The sequence below is a fragment of the Meriones unguiculatus genome, chromosome 7 (assembly GCF_030254825.1).
Source record: "Meriones unguiculatus strain TT.TT164.6M chromosome 7, Bangor_MerUng_6.1, whole genome shotgun sequence".
Classification (NCBI taxonomy): Eukaryota; Metazoa; Chordata; class Mammalia; order Rodentia; family Muridae; genus Meriones; species Meriones unguiculatus.
Window position 1 is genome coordinate 2,881,261 of NC_083355.1, and position 14,741 is coordinate 2,896,001.

The following is a 14,741-nucleotide window of genomic DNA, read 5'->3' on the forward strand; positions in this document are numbered from 1 at the left end:
GGAAGGGCACATGAGCAGAGGACATGTGTGCAAATGTTACTCAGCTGTCTGTAGTTGGCTCCAGGGAGAGGTGCGCAGGGGGAGATGTCCATTCCCCTCTGGGATGTTTTATCACAAAGGAAACAAATGCAGCCATGGGCCTGCTATTCTCAGCCCGTCTGTGCAGAGTAACTTGCCAACTGGCCAGGTGGACCAGAACCAAAACCACGCTCATAGTGTGACACAGGTGTTTTCTATAGAAAGGACATCCCTCATAGTGTGATGAGCTGAATCAAACAATAAGACTGTATGCAAAAGAATTTTCTGAATCTTCAAAAAGCCAGAAGAATCAATTGCATTATCTAAGTAAAGCCCAGCTGATGTGGTACTCATGTGCTGCTAGAAGTTTCCCAGCACCCACTTATCCCTGTAAGCTCTTCATAACTTCAGATCCTGGCACCTTCATCTCTCCAAGCCCCACTCAGGCCTCCTCAGCACTGACGGCCAGGGCTTTCCTCTGTAGCCTCTCACTAATCTGAAGAGCTCGGGATTTTGTTCAGAATAATGAGCAGCTACAGAGTAAATGGGCTGAAACCAAGGAACTGAACAAATAGCCCACTGCTGTTTGCTCTGATGACTGTAACTGAAACAATCTATCCCACCAATTAATTTGGATCCAAGGTCAGCATACTCGAGAAGGCAGACGCAGGCTTCATGGTCTGTATGTGAAGGCCACACTGTACCTGGAGGAGAGACACAGGCAAAGCCTGCACCACAACCACCCAGGAGCTCATGCAGGCTCTGGAGTCAAAATGATGATGGATTCCCTGTCAGCTTTAATGCAAATGAGAGCTGGAAAACTCAGAGCTCCACCTGTCTGGAAAAGTAGCCACAGTGAGCAGGGGCACATGACCATGTATGTCACCCAGCCACTCCCCTGACAGCTTTGTCAATATTGTGCAAATGTTTTTATTAAAACCTCTCAACTATTCAAAAATTTATGTGTTTTGAAATATTCCATGGTTCTCATACCATCAGCAATTTATACATTTTTTAAGAGGACACTCACGCTGCCTGGGTGGGGGACAGGACTTTGCTCCTTGGGGTCGCAAGCACAGCCGGGATGCAGCCAGGGGGAACATGCACCCCTGGGCGTTCTGCACACTCGCCTGCTGCTCGTGCCCGGGACATTTTTCTCCACGGAGAAGGGCCGTCTGGGACAGGCTGCATCAGTTTAAGTGCTGACTGTGCAGCAGAGCAGCAAGTAACTACTCTCCGGCAAAGCTTTTAAAGAGATAAAACTGTTAAAGGCGTCTTAAGTGTTTGGGGCTATGGGTCTGGCTCTGTTCAGTTGGCACTGTCTTGTGAATGTCTGGCCTGTAGAGACCTTCCTTCCAGCGCACCCTGGGCAAGGGAAGTGGACTGACAGTCTAGACAACACGCCAAGCACAGGGGAGCCTGCTCATGTGCTCAGCATTGGAATAAAAGAACCTGGCTCCTGGGTCCTATGCCAGAAAAGTGGCCCCAGGCTCCCGGGCTAGGGAATGTTGCCCAGTATCATGCTGGTGACAAGCACACAACTGGGGAATTGGGGTGCTGAGAGACTAATCCCCAGCCAATGGGTCCTGTGCTTGCGCACAGGTATGAGGAAGAAAGGGGCTCCCACCTGTAGGAAAGTAACTGGCTGCAGCCTCCAGAACAGCCACCTCTGACTCCGGGGCCCTGCGTCCAGCAGCAGGAGAGCAGTGCCCATTCAACATGTCCTCGGGCCTCATGGTCTCAGGATCCCCCCACCCTGTGCTACATCTCCCTCATCTTCCAATTCTGGAACAAAGGATGTTTTATGGTTTGGATATGCCTTGAGTGTGTCCCTAGAGTTTCAAGGGTTGACCTTAGCCCACACTGTAAGGTACAAAGAGCATAAAAACTGAATCCAAGTGGTGTACAGGCAGGCAAGGGGCTGCAGAGGGCTTAGGATAGATGAAGTAGTGGGTGGAGCCATACACTTGAACTCTGGGACTGTAAAAGGAGACCCATGTGACCACACACACTCTCCCTGTCTTAACATGTGATATGCACATCCTAGGGACTCTTCAGTAGGACGTCACTACGCCGGACTCTGTGAATGGTACACTAACAAAACCCTCTTCTCTTCTGTGTCCTGCTCTGCGGCAGTACGTGTGTGCAAGTGTGGTAATGTAGAGCCCAGGGCCTCGTGCCTGCTAGGCAAGCTGGGCCTCCAGCCTCTGTGATACTGTATGTTAGAAACCCCCAAAGGGCCTGATACAGGGTGTAAGCCTGTACATGAACTAAAACACAGCAACAAAAACAATAGCCTGGCTCTGTTCTATACCCTGCTGTCTGGCTGCAGACAGCTCTGCTTCACTGTCTCTCATCACAGTGCTCAGGGGACCAAGAAGGCTACGGCTGTGGAAAGCTGTGTCAAAGCTTCTGGGTTTAAAACCTCAGCAGCACACAAACGCACCAGTGGCATCAGGCACTGCACTGGCTGCAGAACACCTGCGGACAGGGGGGTGGAATGGGCCAGGCAGGGGGGGCGGGGGAGCACAAGCACAGGCCCTGCAGAGGAAACGCTGGCTATGGTGGGCACAAGGATCACTCAGGGAGGTGCCTCACTCGAACTCGCCCCAAGGGCAGCAGTCATGCCAACTGTCCCTAGGCTACATCATGATCCCATCCTTCCAGTGGGGCTGCCTGCACGCCCCATGGTACCCCAGGGGCAGCACATGCAGAGTCAGGGTGGGCAACGCAGAGACGCCTGAGGAATAGCCCCAGCAGGCTGCGGATGTGGGATTCACAGGGGCCAAGATGGGTCTGCTTTGAGGAGACACCCAGATTATAATAGAGTGGATAAAGAGGACCTGGTAGGACCAGTCATCAGAGGGATATGCTACCAAGCTTCCTGCTCTGAAATCAACATTCCTATGGGGCTGTAATCAATTGGGAAAAAGTCTAAAACTTTCTTTTAAATGGCAATCTTCAAGCGAGCTGCGAAGGTGGAAAAATACAAATCACCTCAGAACTTGATCTATTATTGCCTGCGGCCGGGGGCTTCCCGAACTGTGCATCAGGCTTTCTCCCAGAACTCTCCAGTTTGGAATTTGTCCTGGCATAGAAATATAAATAGGACTCACCCATTCACATTCAATTCAACTTTTGCCAAGCCACAGGGAGAAGCAACACGGTATTTTGTGTCCATTTCAACTGAAAGAGACTATTCTCTGTGACTCAGATCCAAGTCAACACCTTGAGCACACGCACAATGAAGACAGCAGCATCCAAGTCTTGTTAAATCAATATCAACAAGCTTCCTTCCACACAGTCTTCCCAGAACCCATCACTTCTGTTTTTAGACTCCACAATGGAAGTGGATTCACATGCCGCAGATTCAACAGCACATGGTGGCGTCACCCCACCCCCAGTGTCACTGCTCTTGCTGCAGCTCCTCCCAGCTATGGGCATTTTGAAACCTCACTACTCTTGTGACAACACACTTACCCTCTTTAACTTAAAAAATAAACAAATAAACACAAGTGATGGACCGATGGCTAGATGGTTCAGAGCACTTGCTGCTCTTACACAGGATCTGGAGTCTGTTCTCAGCACCCACACAGCAACTCAGAACTGCCTGTAACTTCAGTTCCAAGGGATCTGACAGCCCTTCTGGAACAGGTCAGCACTGGGCACACGTGGTGCACACACACGCAATAAGTGCACATCCACTAGGGTAAATAAACCCACACCTAGAGCTTTAGCACTGGACTAGCTTTGCATCACCACCTGTCCCAGGTGAAGGAGGGTCAAAGAGGACCCTGCGAATTCTTCAGGGACCAGACAGGCATCCTGCTGGCTGGGAAAGCAGCAGTGCTAGGACAGGGCTGGAAAGGAAGAAGAGCCAGGAACAGAGGCTGTGGGTTCCACCTGGGAAAGCAAGGCCTGATGGCAGGGCTGGTTTGTTCTGCCCGGGCAGAAGGATGCCCACTGGTAATGTCAGTCCTCACTGGCCAGCTCTAGCAATGAATGTGAAATGATCTGCCATGAAGCAGGAGAAACCACTTCTTCTCCTGCCCTGGCCTTGCCTGGGCGTTGCCTCTTGCCTGATGGCAGCTGCTATGCTCCCAGGTTCTGGCCAGGACTCTCAGAGCATTGCTGCCTGCCTCCACATTCAGGTTAACTTCTTCTTCTTCTTTTTTTTTTTTTATTTCCTTCAGCAAACTGACTTCCTTTGGTGTGAGTTCTGTGGCTTTAACACACAAAGGCATCTGTGGGGGCACTGGCAGGACATTTTCTTGCTAGCCCCTCAGGTCATTCACCAGTCCTGACCTTACCAATGCACTCTCCCATCCCACAGGTCTGTCTTTTTCAGAATGCCACTCTTAGAGACTGACTTCGGCAACTGTGTGTATGTGATGTCTTTTCTTGCTGCCAGCATTTTGTGCTCCCCATGTAACCTCATCTGAATTATTCTGCAGGCTTCAATTTTCTTTTTGTTTTAAAAAAATGACTTATTTTATGTATATGTATGGGCATCTTTATGTATTTATGTTCATAGTTTGCAGCAGCGGGAAGTATGTCCTATTGTATCCTTCTCACTCTCTATGGCTGTGGGAGATGGTGCCATCAGTGCCTGTGCAGCTCTGCGCTCTTCCTGCAGGCTGCACTGTGGGCATCACCAAAGGAGGGCATGGCAGCACGGTTCTTGGCTCAGGAGCTTGAGCTGGTTCCCTAACACACAAGGAAAGCACTTTTCTAGGGAGATCATGGCATAGATCTGCTCTCCTCACCTACTTTAATAAATTCAGGCCTTGGATATTTTCACATATACTCCTTTCTTTGTGAATCACAACTTGGAAGATATGGGGTTCCCCCCCACTCCCCAAGTGTTCCATACTTCTGACACAAGTCAGGATGCAGTCAGATGCAGGCCACATTTAGAGTCATGAGGTACTATTTGAGAAGCAGAGAAATCAGAGCAGGAGAGAGACAGAGAAAGAGGGGACGCAGGCTCTCTCACTGCGCACACCTGGCCCTGCTTCTAAAATGGGTTTGGCCCGGACAGCTGAAGGTAAAATGCTATAGAACGTTGAAGGCCTAAGAGGAAGGAGAGGAGTTCAGAGTTTCGGATGGGGCGAGTGGGCAGCACTGTGCCTGCATCAGTGCGGTCTGCAGTGTTTTAAGCATTCAAAGGAGCTGAGCTTCTTGTCGTTTCTTTTAATCTCGGCCCACGAGATTACCTGCAGTGCTGGGCACTTGTGTAACCATCATAAGCACAGCCTCTATCAGAGAACAAAAGGACAGATTCACATGAAAGGGGAGAACCCCACACTGATGGGAGGCACTCTGAGGACACGAGCAGGAAAAGGAAGACACTCAGATCCAGGAAGCCACCAGTGCTCACATCTTACTTACTTTTCTATCAAATCCAGTGTGACTCCAGGCACCAGACTAACACACTTCTGCATACAAAACCTGCAGAGAAAGAAGAGAAGATGAGAAGCACGAGTGGAACACTGAACATGGGCAATAAAGATACAGCAGTAAGCCAGGGGTGGTGGCGCATGCCTGTGATCCCAGCACTCTGGGAGGCCAAGGCAGGCAGATCTCTGTGAGTTCAGGGCCAGCCTGGTCTACAAGAGCGAGTCTAGGACAGCCAGGGCTACACAGAAAAACCCTGTATCAAACAAACAAACAAACAAACAAAACCTGAACAAACATTAACAAAACAAAAATTCAGCAATAAAACTACAAATCAAAGGTGGGGACAGGGTGGCCCCAACAAACAAACACAGTGCTTCCTTAGTCCTGGCATCGTCTAGGTTTAAAAAGCAAACATCACTGCCAGCCTGCCAAGCGCCTGAGGCAGCAGCAGCAGGAAGGGGCGGCATGCAGTCAGCGGAGCCTTGTCCCTGGAGAGCAACGCATTGCTGAGACTCCAGCTGAGAACTGCTGCAGTGGGCTGGACTCTCCACCCTGTGGTCCTTTTTTCTTAAAAAAAAGTAAGGGGTGGGGGAACAGTTCTGGGCAGTAGAATGGATGTCTTCAAGGCACACAAATGTCACTTAGAGAAGACAAAGAAACACAGATTCAATTATACCATTTTAATCATCAGAAGTCAAAGGAGCCAGAGCTGAAAGGATTCTCAGCTCTGTGGACAAATCCATCCTCAAAAGCAAAAATGGAAGTGGCAGGGCTTTATCTAATTTGTGTGTGCTGACAGAAGGCAGGACGCCATGTTTTTTTGTTTTTTTTCCTCCTGTTAGAGCCACTGGCACAGAGCAGGATCAATGGCAGCACTGAGGGGGAAAAGCAGCTCGCTGTTTCTAGTAGGAGAAATGTAAAATGCTCGAATTGTCTGTGTTTACAGTTGAGAGCAGGAGCCCTTTCAAAAGCTGCAGCAGGAACCCAGCACAGGGAACGGCCCCCAGTCTAGGATAACTCCACTTAAAGTCTCCAATGCACTCTGTGGGCACTTGCTTTCAGTTCTGACATCAACAATGGCCGACATCCTGGTGATACGGGCAACAGTGAGTAGCAGCTCTTATCCAGCCCACCCATACTGGTCAAAATGAATGGGAGGTACTCTCTCCCTCTCTCGGGCAGGAGCTAAGCTAGGACAGTCTGCAGCTTGTGTGTATTTCCCAGTTACAATGACTGTGCCTTAAAAGTGTCACCAAGACACTTGCGTGTTCACATATCACCTGTAGACAGTGTTCAGCACAAAGACCAGGACACAACCAGGAGAAAAAGATGAAAATCTTTATGGGTGGGTAGGCTTGGAGGACGGAGGCAGCAGTGCGTTAAGGGAGTAAGAATACAAAGAGGCTAGAGAAGCAGAAGACAAGACAGTATGCAGGTAGTACATGACAAGTAAGTGGCTCCTGCCCAGGGCACGGCCCACATCTGCCCAACCAGTTCTCTGCCTCGAGAAAGACTCTGCTCAGCAGCGGAAACGCTTAGTGTCTGGCTGTGCTGCCACGATTCAAACAACAAACCTGAGGGTCACGGTTCTCTTCACAGTAGAAAGGAAATGGAATGCTGAATCTAGGCAAGCTGGAGTCAGGCTCTGAGCTAGACCCTTCTGCTGACCTTCTGAGAGCTCTGCTCAGTCCCCCCCAGGAACCTTGTATCCTTGGGATTTGCACAGATGCACACAGCTCCAAGAGCGTCTTTGTCCCCAAGTCAAGATCTCCTGCTGGATATGCATGACCAACAGGAGACACTTTCTGGGGTCTGAGCTCTGGGTGAGCCACACTCCTCACTGTTCGTCTTCTCAGACACAATGGATTTATTGACTGGGAGGGTCTGGAGTCCAGAAATGGCAGGCTCATTTGTAATGAACTAATTCTTCTGTCAATAACAGTAATAAACTCCAGACAAAATATGAAAAACTACCACTTGGTAATTCCAAAGAGCAAACAGAAGAGGAACTGGAAGGGCCACGCCCTGTGGGGCTGCACGTCTGTACAATGTAGGGCGACAGCAGCAGCCGTCTCCCTGGGGCGAGGAGCAAGGGGAGCACTGAGAGCTGCCAGGAAATTGTGAGAAACAGCCTTAGACCTTCCTTTCACACTGGCTGAGTCACAAACTACAGACAGGATGTGACTCCAAGAATCCCTGTGGCAACTCGAGGCTGAAAGCATTAATTGGAGCATGTAGCGTCTCCTGTACCAAGAAGGCAGAGCAAGGCCCTGATTCACCAATTAAGAGGCCCTGATAAGCACTAGGGCTTTCCATGGTCTCCCAGGAGCCCTGCTTTAGGCACAAGTTGTATCCCAGGATCAAGGGGGACACTCTGGAGCTAGGAATAAAGCCAAAGAGGTCAGTCCCACAACCAAGCTTCTGAAGAGCATCTTAACTGCCCACCCCCCATTCCAAAGTAGCTGCCTCTGCTCAGTGGAAGAGAACAGATACAGTGCTTTGCAATGGTTCTTCCAAAATTGGAGGTGCAATGTCAAAAGCCAGAGGAAATATCAAAACAGACTCTTGAATTGATATACTTTAAAGTTATAAAAACTTAATTTGATTATTGACTGGAAGATTGACATTTTTATAATACCAAAAAGGCAAAGTTCTCTTAAATATGAAATTAAAGCCAGTTCATTACATAACTTTAAACTAATGAGGCTATGGTGCCTGGAAGCATGCTTAAGTCAGTATCAATTCTCACAAAATTCCCTCACCAACAGCATCAATTCTCTATACCAGAACTAACAACTGGTCTCACCTTTCACACTTTTTTTTTTCCTTCTAATGAGGGTGTTCCTGGACAATGAAGGCCAAGAACTAGGCAAAACTGAAGAAACAAAACGATTCAGTGTTGGGCATCAAGGTTCACACCTTTAATTTCAGCACCTAGGAGTCAGAGGCAGGCAGAGTTCATGAGTTCCAGGCCAGCCATGTCTGCATACCAAATTCCAGGATAGCCAGGGCTATATACAAAGACTGCCTTTAAATAATAATAATAATGGTAATAAAAAGACCCAAATAATCCATTAAAACTGGCCATGTGTGGTGGCTCATGATTGTAAATTAAAGACTCAGAAGGCTGAGGCAAATGTGACTGGGCTACAAAGTGAAAGCCTATATAAAATATTAAATTCAATAAAATAATGAAATAACCGAGAGTTGCTCCATGTTCTCTGTTTGGTGGTTATTGCCCTGTCTCGCTTTTTGTTCGTTGTTTATTTGTCACCATGAAATAAGAAGCATCAACTACTCTACAGATGGAGGACACCTGTAACTAAGCGTGAAGCTCATGCTATCTGGGAGGCAGAGACAGCGAAGAAGGTTGGGCCCAGGAGTTCAAAGCCAGCCTGGGCAGCACAGCAAGGCCAGTTTAAACAACTAAATCACACAAAGCCAAAACAAAAAAAAAGAACACAGAGAGAATACTGAAAACACAAACAGGAAGCTTTTCAGAAACATCACTTCCAAATTTTAAGCAGGAATACCATGGAAGAGGATGTTTACCTTACTGAAGAAAAGTAACTCAGAACCAGCCTTTTACACCTAGCCAATCTGACATTTAAATGTGAAGGCAGAGTTCTTGGGCATATTACAGCTTCAGAAGGCTGGTCATCAAGGAGCATATGGAAAACAGCCATGGATGACACTGGAGTCAGACAGCAAAGGTGAAACCTAAGATGTTAAAAGAGATACAGGCGATGCTTTGACATGGAACCTCTATGAAGGGTGCTGCCTTCAAAAGAAAAACACGCACAAACCAAAGGTGGGTGATGTCTATTGAAGCCCAAACTGAGAAGCCAAATGACATAATGGGATGGCACGGGCACCAGCCAAGAGTATTCTCTTGTGGTAGCTCTACCAGGAGCCACTGTTTTGAACCAAGTGGCTACAAAAACCAGGGTAATTATTAAAACGAGCCTTGCACAGCAGTGCCTACACAGCAGCCAGAAACTGGGCTGTCTACCTGGCCTTCGAGGAACCAGCAGGGGGGGACATCATTTCCCCAGCAGGCCAGCTGCAGCCTGCCACCAACAATCAGGTTCCAGCCCACTTTAATCCTTATCCCAGAGGTGACCCGAGGCTAACCAATCCCTTTTCCATTTTCTGCCCTACAAGGAACTCTGATTCATTTTGGTTCCTTGTTTCTGCTCTCTACAGCTCTCCTCTGTCTACAAAACCCTTTCCTCTGCTCCACTCACAGAAACACTGTTATAAAGCTGAGCAAATGGATGGGCAGAGAAATCTAGGGGAATGTGACAGGGAAACCTGAGGGAACATGACAGTGAAAGGGGTCCCTCACTCCAGGTCCCACAGTTGCAAACCTGACATTCGCTATGAATCTCACCAGACACTGCTCTTAGGAGGTAAGGACACGGACTAAGCACCCCCGGTGGCTCCTGACTTCTGTCATTAACATAGCAGCCTCACAGATCAAATAAAAGAGTAAAGAAACAGAAGGTTCCTTAGCAGCCGCAGAGATACAAGTGAGACGTCTACCTAATGCTCAGACAGTTGCCCGAGACTCCCTTGAAGAGCTCGTGCCACCGCCACACTTGACTATGTCTTATTTTCTCATAGAAGCTCAAAGCCTCACTCTGAGTGAGTGTTTTGCTTTCTCCAAATACTCAGGCTTAAGCCCACATTAAAACATCCTTGGTATAACTCCATTGTTCTGGCATGTCCTGAAAGTCTTTGCAGCACCAAAGTCACGAATCCCAAATTAGCCTAAGATAAGATCCCTAAAAGTCAAGGGGAACTCTGTAGGATGGTGGTAAAACAGGGCTGTGTCTCTGTACCCTCACTCTGAATGCTTAATTATAGAGGCAAAAATAAAGCCTGGTTGGAGAGCTGGCTAAGAGAACATGCCGCTCTTCCAGAGGCCCCGAGTTGGACTCCCAGCACCCATATGGCAGCTCTCAACCATCTGTAACTGCAAGTGCCAGGGGCTCTGGGATAGTAGGCACACAAGTGGTTCACTAGACGTAACGCAGGAAAAACACTGATGCACACTAAGTAAACAAATGAAAAACAATGCTAATCAGTTGGGCAGAGTGGATTACTTCTGTAAGTCAAGCTCTTTGGAGGCTGAGGCAAAAGGATGGCTGCAAGCTCAGTACCAGTCTAGGTTATACAGTGATCATGAGGCCAATCTGGGGTACAGAGTAAGGCCCTGTCTCAAAGGAACCACCAAGAAAAATCTTTAAGCTATTCTGATTTTTTCCTTGATGCTAATTCACAAACTAGGCTTCACATGTGACTGTACAGAATTGCTTCCCATGGCAGCTTCTAGGCTTCTAGACAGGGTTAGACATAGGAGGGAAGGAACTTGCTATCTCAGGTGCTCTCTTTGCTGCAGAACCAGGTGAGCTAAAAGAAAAATGAATTCTTTCATTAGTAAGAGACACAGATGAGCTACTCCTCTGACAACAGCCATTTAATATGGACCTGCATGGACCTCTCCTTCCTGGCTGGGCCCCAGCCCTCAGCCAGAGGCTGGGAAAGAGCGAGCAACAAGGTGCTGCCCCTGCGACACTAGATTGTTTTTTCTCTTAGCTTTTTCTCGTTACCATTTCAAATGGTTGAAATCTGTCCTCCAATTAAAAAAAAAAAAAAAAAAAAAAAAAAAAAAAAAGGAGCAGTCAATACAGGCAGTTGATGGGGGGGGGGGGAACCTTTCAGGGCTACCTAACTTGACAAAGCTTATACATCTGAAGGGTGCAACTTTCAAAGTGCCTCCCCTGCCTCCCCACACCCCCCTCACCATTTTTTCCCTGTGCTATCAAAAGCTGCTACCACTCCTTCCTACAAAGGCACCTTTTTCTGGGGAGGAAACTTTGAACAGATCTTGCCTCATGGTCCACTCCCACATGACAGGGTCCCCAAGGCCAGGCAGAGGAGCCTCTTCACGAAGCTGCCCTCAGTCTGTGACAGCTTCAGGCTTATCACTGCTCAGTCTGACCTACATCTGGTAAACAGGTCACAGTGAGCATCACCCCTCACTTAGGGCAAGGCTTCCTGACTGCACACTGATGGGAAATAGCAGAAAGACACAGACTCCATAAATACAATTGGTATTTACACACAGACAGGTGTGCCATCATCCACTTCTGTCTAGGAGATAGGGCGGCTTTATGGTAGAACTTGAACAGACCCTAAAACTTGTTAAAACAAAACAAAACAAAACAAAACAACAATAACCTACTTTTAAAATGTCTTTAAATCCCAAAGAAACAACCGTTCAGTGTATAAGCTACTATGACCATTCACATCCTTTTTGTCATCTGCTCTGCTCTTTCTGTATCAGGAGGCCTCAATGTTCTTCTAGGATTGTCACAAGCAGGAGGTTGGAGATCACCTGGGCAAACCAGACAGAAGGACATGAAGCAGCCCATGTTTCCAACACTTACCACTCACTCTCCATGGCAGTCAGGAGAAGCCTGGTCCTAGGTGAGACTGGCCAGGGCCATGCTGAGAGAGCAGCACAGCACGAGGGCTTCCCTAACACAGGGACTGAGATGATGTCACCATCGCTCTGAAACTGCTGCACGACTACTGGCCCAGAGCCAAGGCCTGACTCTCATCCAAAGTACAAGTGAGAAAAGAAACTGGCCGGGAAGAATTTCAGGCAGGCTGCACTCCCTCCCCCATGCACAGCCAGAGCCAGCACTTGCAGAGATCAGGTTAGGAGATGCAGACAGATTGTTCTCCTTTCCTTTGCTAATGTAATAGGACTTGTCTACAGGACAGTCCTGAGTGATGAAGCTGGGACATGTCAAGCGCATTGTCTGTTCATAGTTAATCTGACTTCATCTTCGGCTAGGCTTCACATGGGTCCCGCAGAAAACACCAAGTGTTTTTCTCAGCTGTTCTGAGTTCCCAGGACAGAGAGAGACTGACTCAGACTCATCAAGCTATGTGGTGTGATACAGGCCCGTAATAGCAGGACTTGGGATGCTGATGCAAGAGGATCAAGAAGTGTAGAACAACTTGGGTTATATACTGAGGACCTGGCTCAAGCAAGCAGGGCCCCCTTTAAAAAAGTTCAATAGAATTTAAACCTAGACATTTCTCTTGTTACTTTCCTGTAGGAGGAGTAGGGAAGGAAATGGGGACAGAGCCCAAGCCTTCAAGCATGCTCAAATACTAGCAACATCCCCAGCTTCTCATTAAAAATTTGAAAATTCACCAGTGACTTTCTGACTGATCCAGGTTTTACTCCTAACAACTATACAAACAACAAACCACAGGGAGCAAGGGGAGGAAGAACTGTGTTAGAGCAGAGGCAAAAGGCAGGACCCAAGATGTATGGCCAAAGACAGAACAGTGTTCTTACTTGCCAATTAAAAGTCAATCAATTAAAAAAGAACCAAGGTAAGAAGGAAACCTCACACCTCCACCTGCCTGCACTGGTACCTCTCCTCCAGCTCAGGGCGACCAAAGGTATCAGCTCGCAGTCCTCCACCCGAGTCTTCTACCTCTACTGCACACATCCTAAGGCTCCCATTCTGAAGGCATCTACGCCTAAGTCTTCTATCACGAAGGTGACTATTCCAGCGTGTCCTCCGCAACTGTGCTGAGGTGCCTTTGGGTCCAGAGTACAGACGCTGGACTGCCTGGCTGTCTGACTTCTGTGGCTAGCAGTTTATACTTATCATTGTTACTCTAGCAGAGAACGGAGATGTTCAGAATACCCAGGTGAGAACCCACCTCTGACGTTAGGCACATTCCTCTCTTGCCCATTTCAGAATACATCTGAACATCAACGTCTCCAACACAGATTCAATGTCTTCTGAATGGACCATTCATCAATTATGCAGCTGGTAGGTACCAGACGTTCTGGCTGCTTTATGACGTTGAGCACATTGTTTTAACAGAAACAGATGGACAAGATGACAATACAGGTGGTTTAGGACTTCGTAGGGAAGTCCAGCCAGAGGCAAGGAAAACTTTCATCAGAGAGCAAGGTTCCTAGAGCAAGCAAGAACTGCAGCCATGGCTAGACAGGTGATGGTCAGGAACCTAATTCCTCACTGGCTGCTGTGTGCTTTCTCTTGCAGCAGAAATACTGGCCAAAACAGCCCCTGGGTGGGAGGTGAGGAAGAGCTGTGACAAGTAGCCAACTCCCCATGCTCTGGAAGCAGGCAATGAGGTCAGACTAGTTTCCAATTAAGCTTTAAATGTAGTTTCTGTTGTGCAGCAGGTGTGGTACCCATTTTGTCTCATCCCCCTCCAGCAGGTGGGGAGGCTGGTAATGTTTCCTCTGTTGTGTTCCTGGTCTATGGCTTCTGCATCAGGTGTACCCCAATAAGTGCCCGAGGCTTCTGGAAGCAAGTAAGCGCCCTGTAGGGAGGGACAGACCTTTCTCACAGTAATTTACACACTGTAGCCCACAAAATCCTCAGATCGTGCATGGTCCAGAGAACACAAGTCTGTTCATCACAGCCTGCAATGAGACTATTTCTCCTGGAAAGCAAGCCGAGGTGTGCTGAAAGCGACACATTTGCACACATGATATGGGGCAGTCTGACCTTGCAGCTCCAGAGCAGCACAGGTTAAGAGCTGCACTCTCCAACGTGCTGGGCCTATGTCATGTGGAGAGTATCCACAGCAAGGATGTGTGCAGCGCTTTGGGAAGAGGAGCAGGAGCCTTGCGCCATAGAAACACTGCAATTTTATGCTGCTGGGCAGGAGCCTTGCGCCATAGAAACACTGCAATTTTATGCTGCTGGGCAAATGCCTAAAGCTGAAAACACAGTAGCAGGTAATAGCAAAGGGTAGTCATATTTAGCTTGGAAACACAATGCAAATGTACATGAAATCCACTTAGCTGAATTACGTAGAACAAGGCGGTAAACACAGACAGCATGAAACAGTGGCAGAGACTGAGCTCCTTCCTTTCAGGACTTCCTTCCCATCGCTCGCTAACACTGTGCAGAAAGTGAAGAGAAGGGAGGCTCCCTGTGGAGCCAGCATAATGGTGTATGCCCTTGAACCACTGGAGCCGCAGAGTGAAGCAGGTCTTTGCTGCCCTCTTACCCAGCCCTTGTGCTTGCTTTTGGCATTTAGGTGCACACGGCAGGTAGAAGGAGCAATGCTCAGCTGGAAGAAAAGGCCTTCTCTACGGGCTTAAGCAGTAAGGAGTCTGAGAAAAAGTGAACAAGGTGCCTTAAGCCGACAGGGGCAGAGAAAACAGGTGACAAGGAATATGCTTGTGGGGAGCAGAAGAATCCCTGAATGTGGAAGGAGCTGGTGAAGCCTGAGTGAATTTGTACTTT

At 48.2% G+C, this 14,741-nt stretch overlaps 1 protein-coding gene across 3 annotated transcripts in view; it reads right to left on the reverse strand.

Annotated features, from left to right (window-relative positions):
- Rptor (regulatory associated protein of MTOR complex 1) overlaps positions 1–14,741 on the reverse strand; it is a 285,695-nt gene that overhangs the window by 117,222 nt on the left and 153,732 nt on the right. Inside the window, exons 1-2 of one of the 3 annotated variants that reach the window (XM_060386278.1) lie at positions 11,874–11,892; positions 5,410–5,469 (exon numbers count right to left, since the gene is read on the reverse strand). In XM_060386278.1, coding sequence (XP_060242261.1) covers positions 5,410–5,469; positions 11,874–11,887 — 74 coding nt within the window. In that variant the 5' untranslated portion in view covers positions 11,888–11,892. Of the gene's footprint in view, positions 1–5,409; positions 5,470–8,970; positions 8,991–11,873; positions 11,893–14,741 lie in introns of those variants that run through there. The other 2 variants (XM_021639564.2, XM_021639555.2) reach the window with 2 other exon arrangements.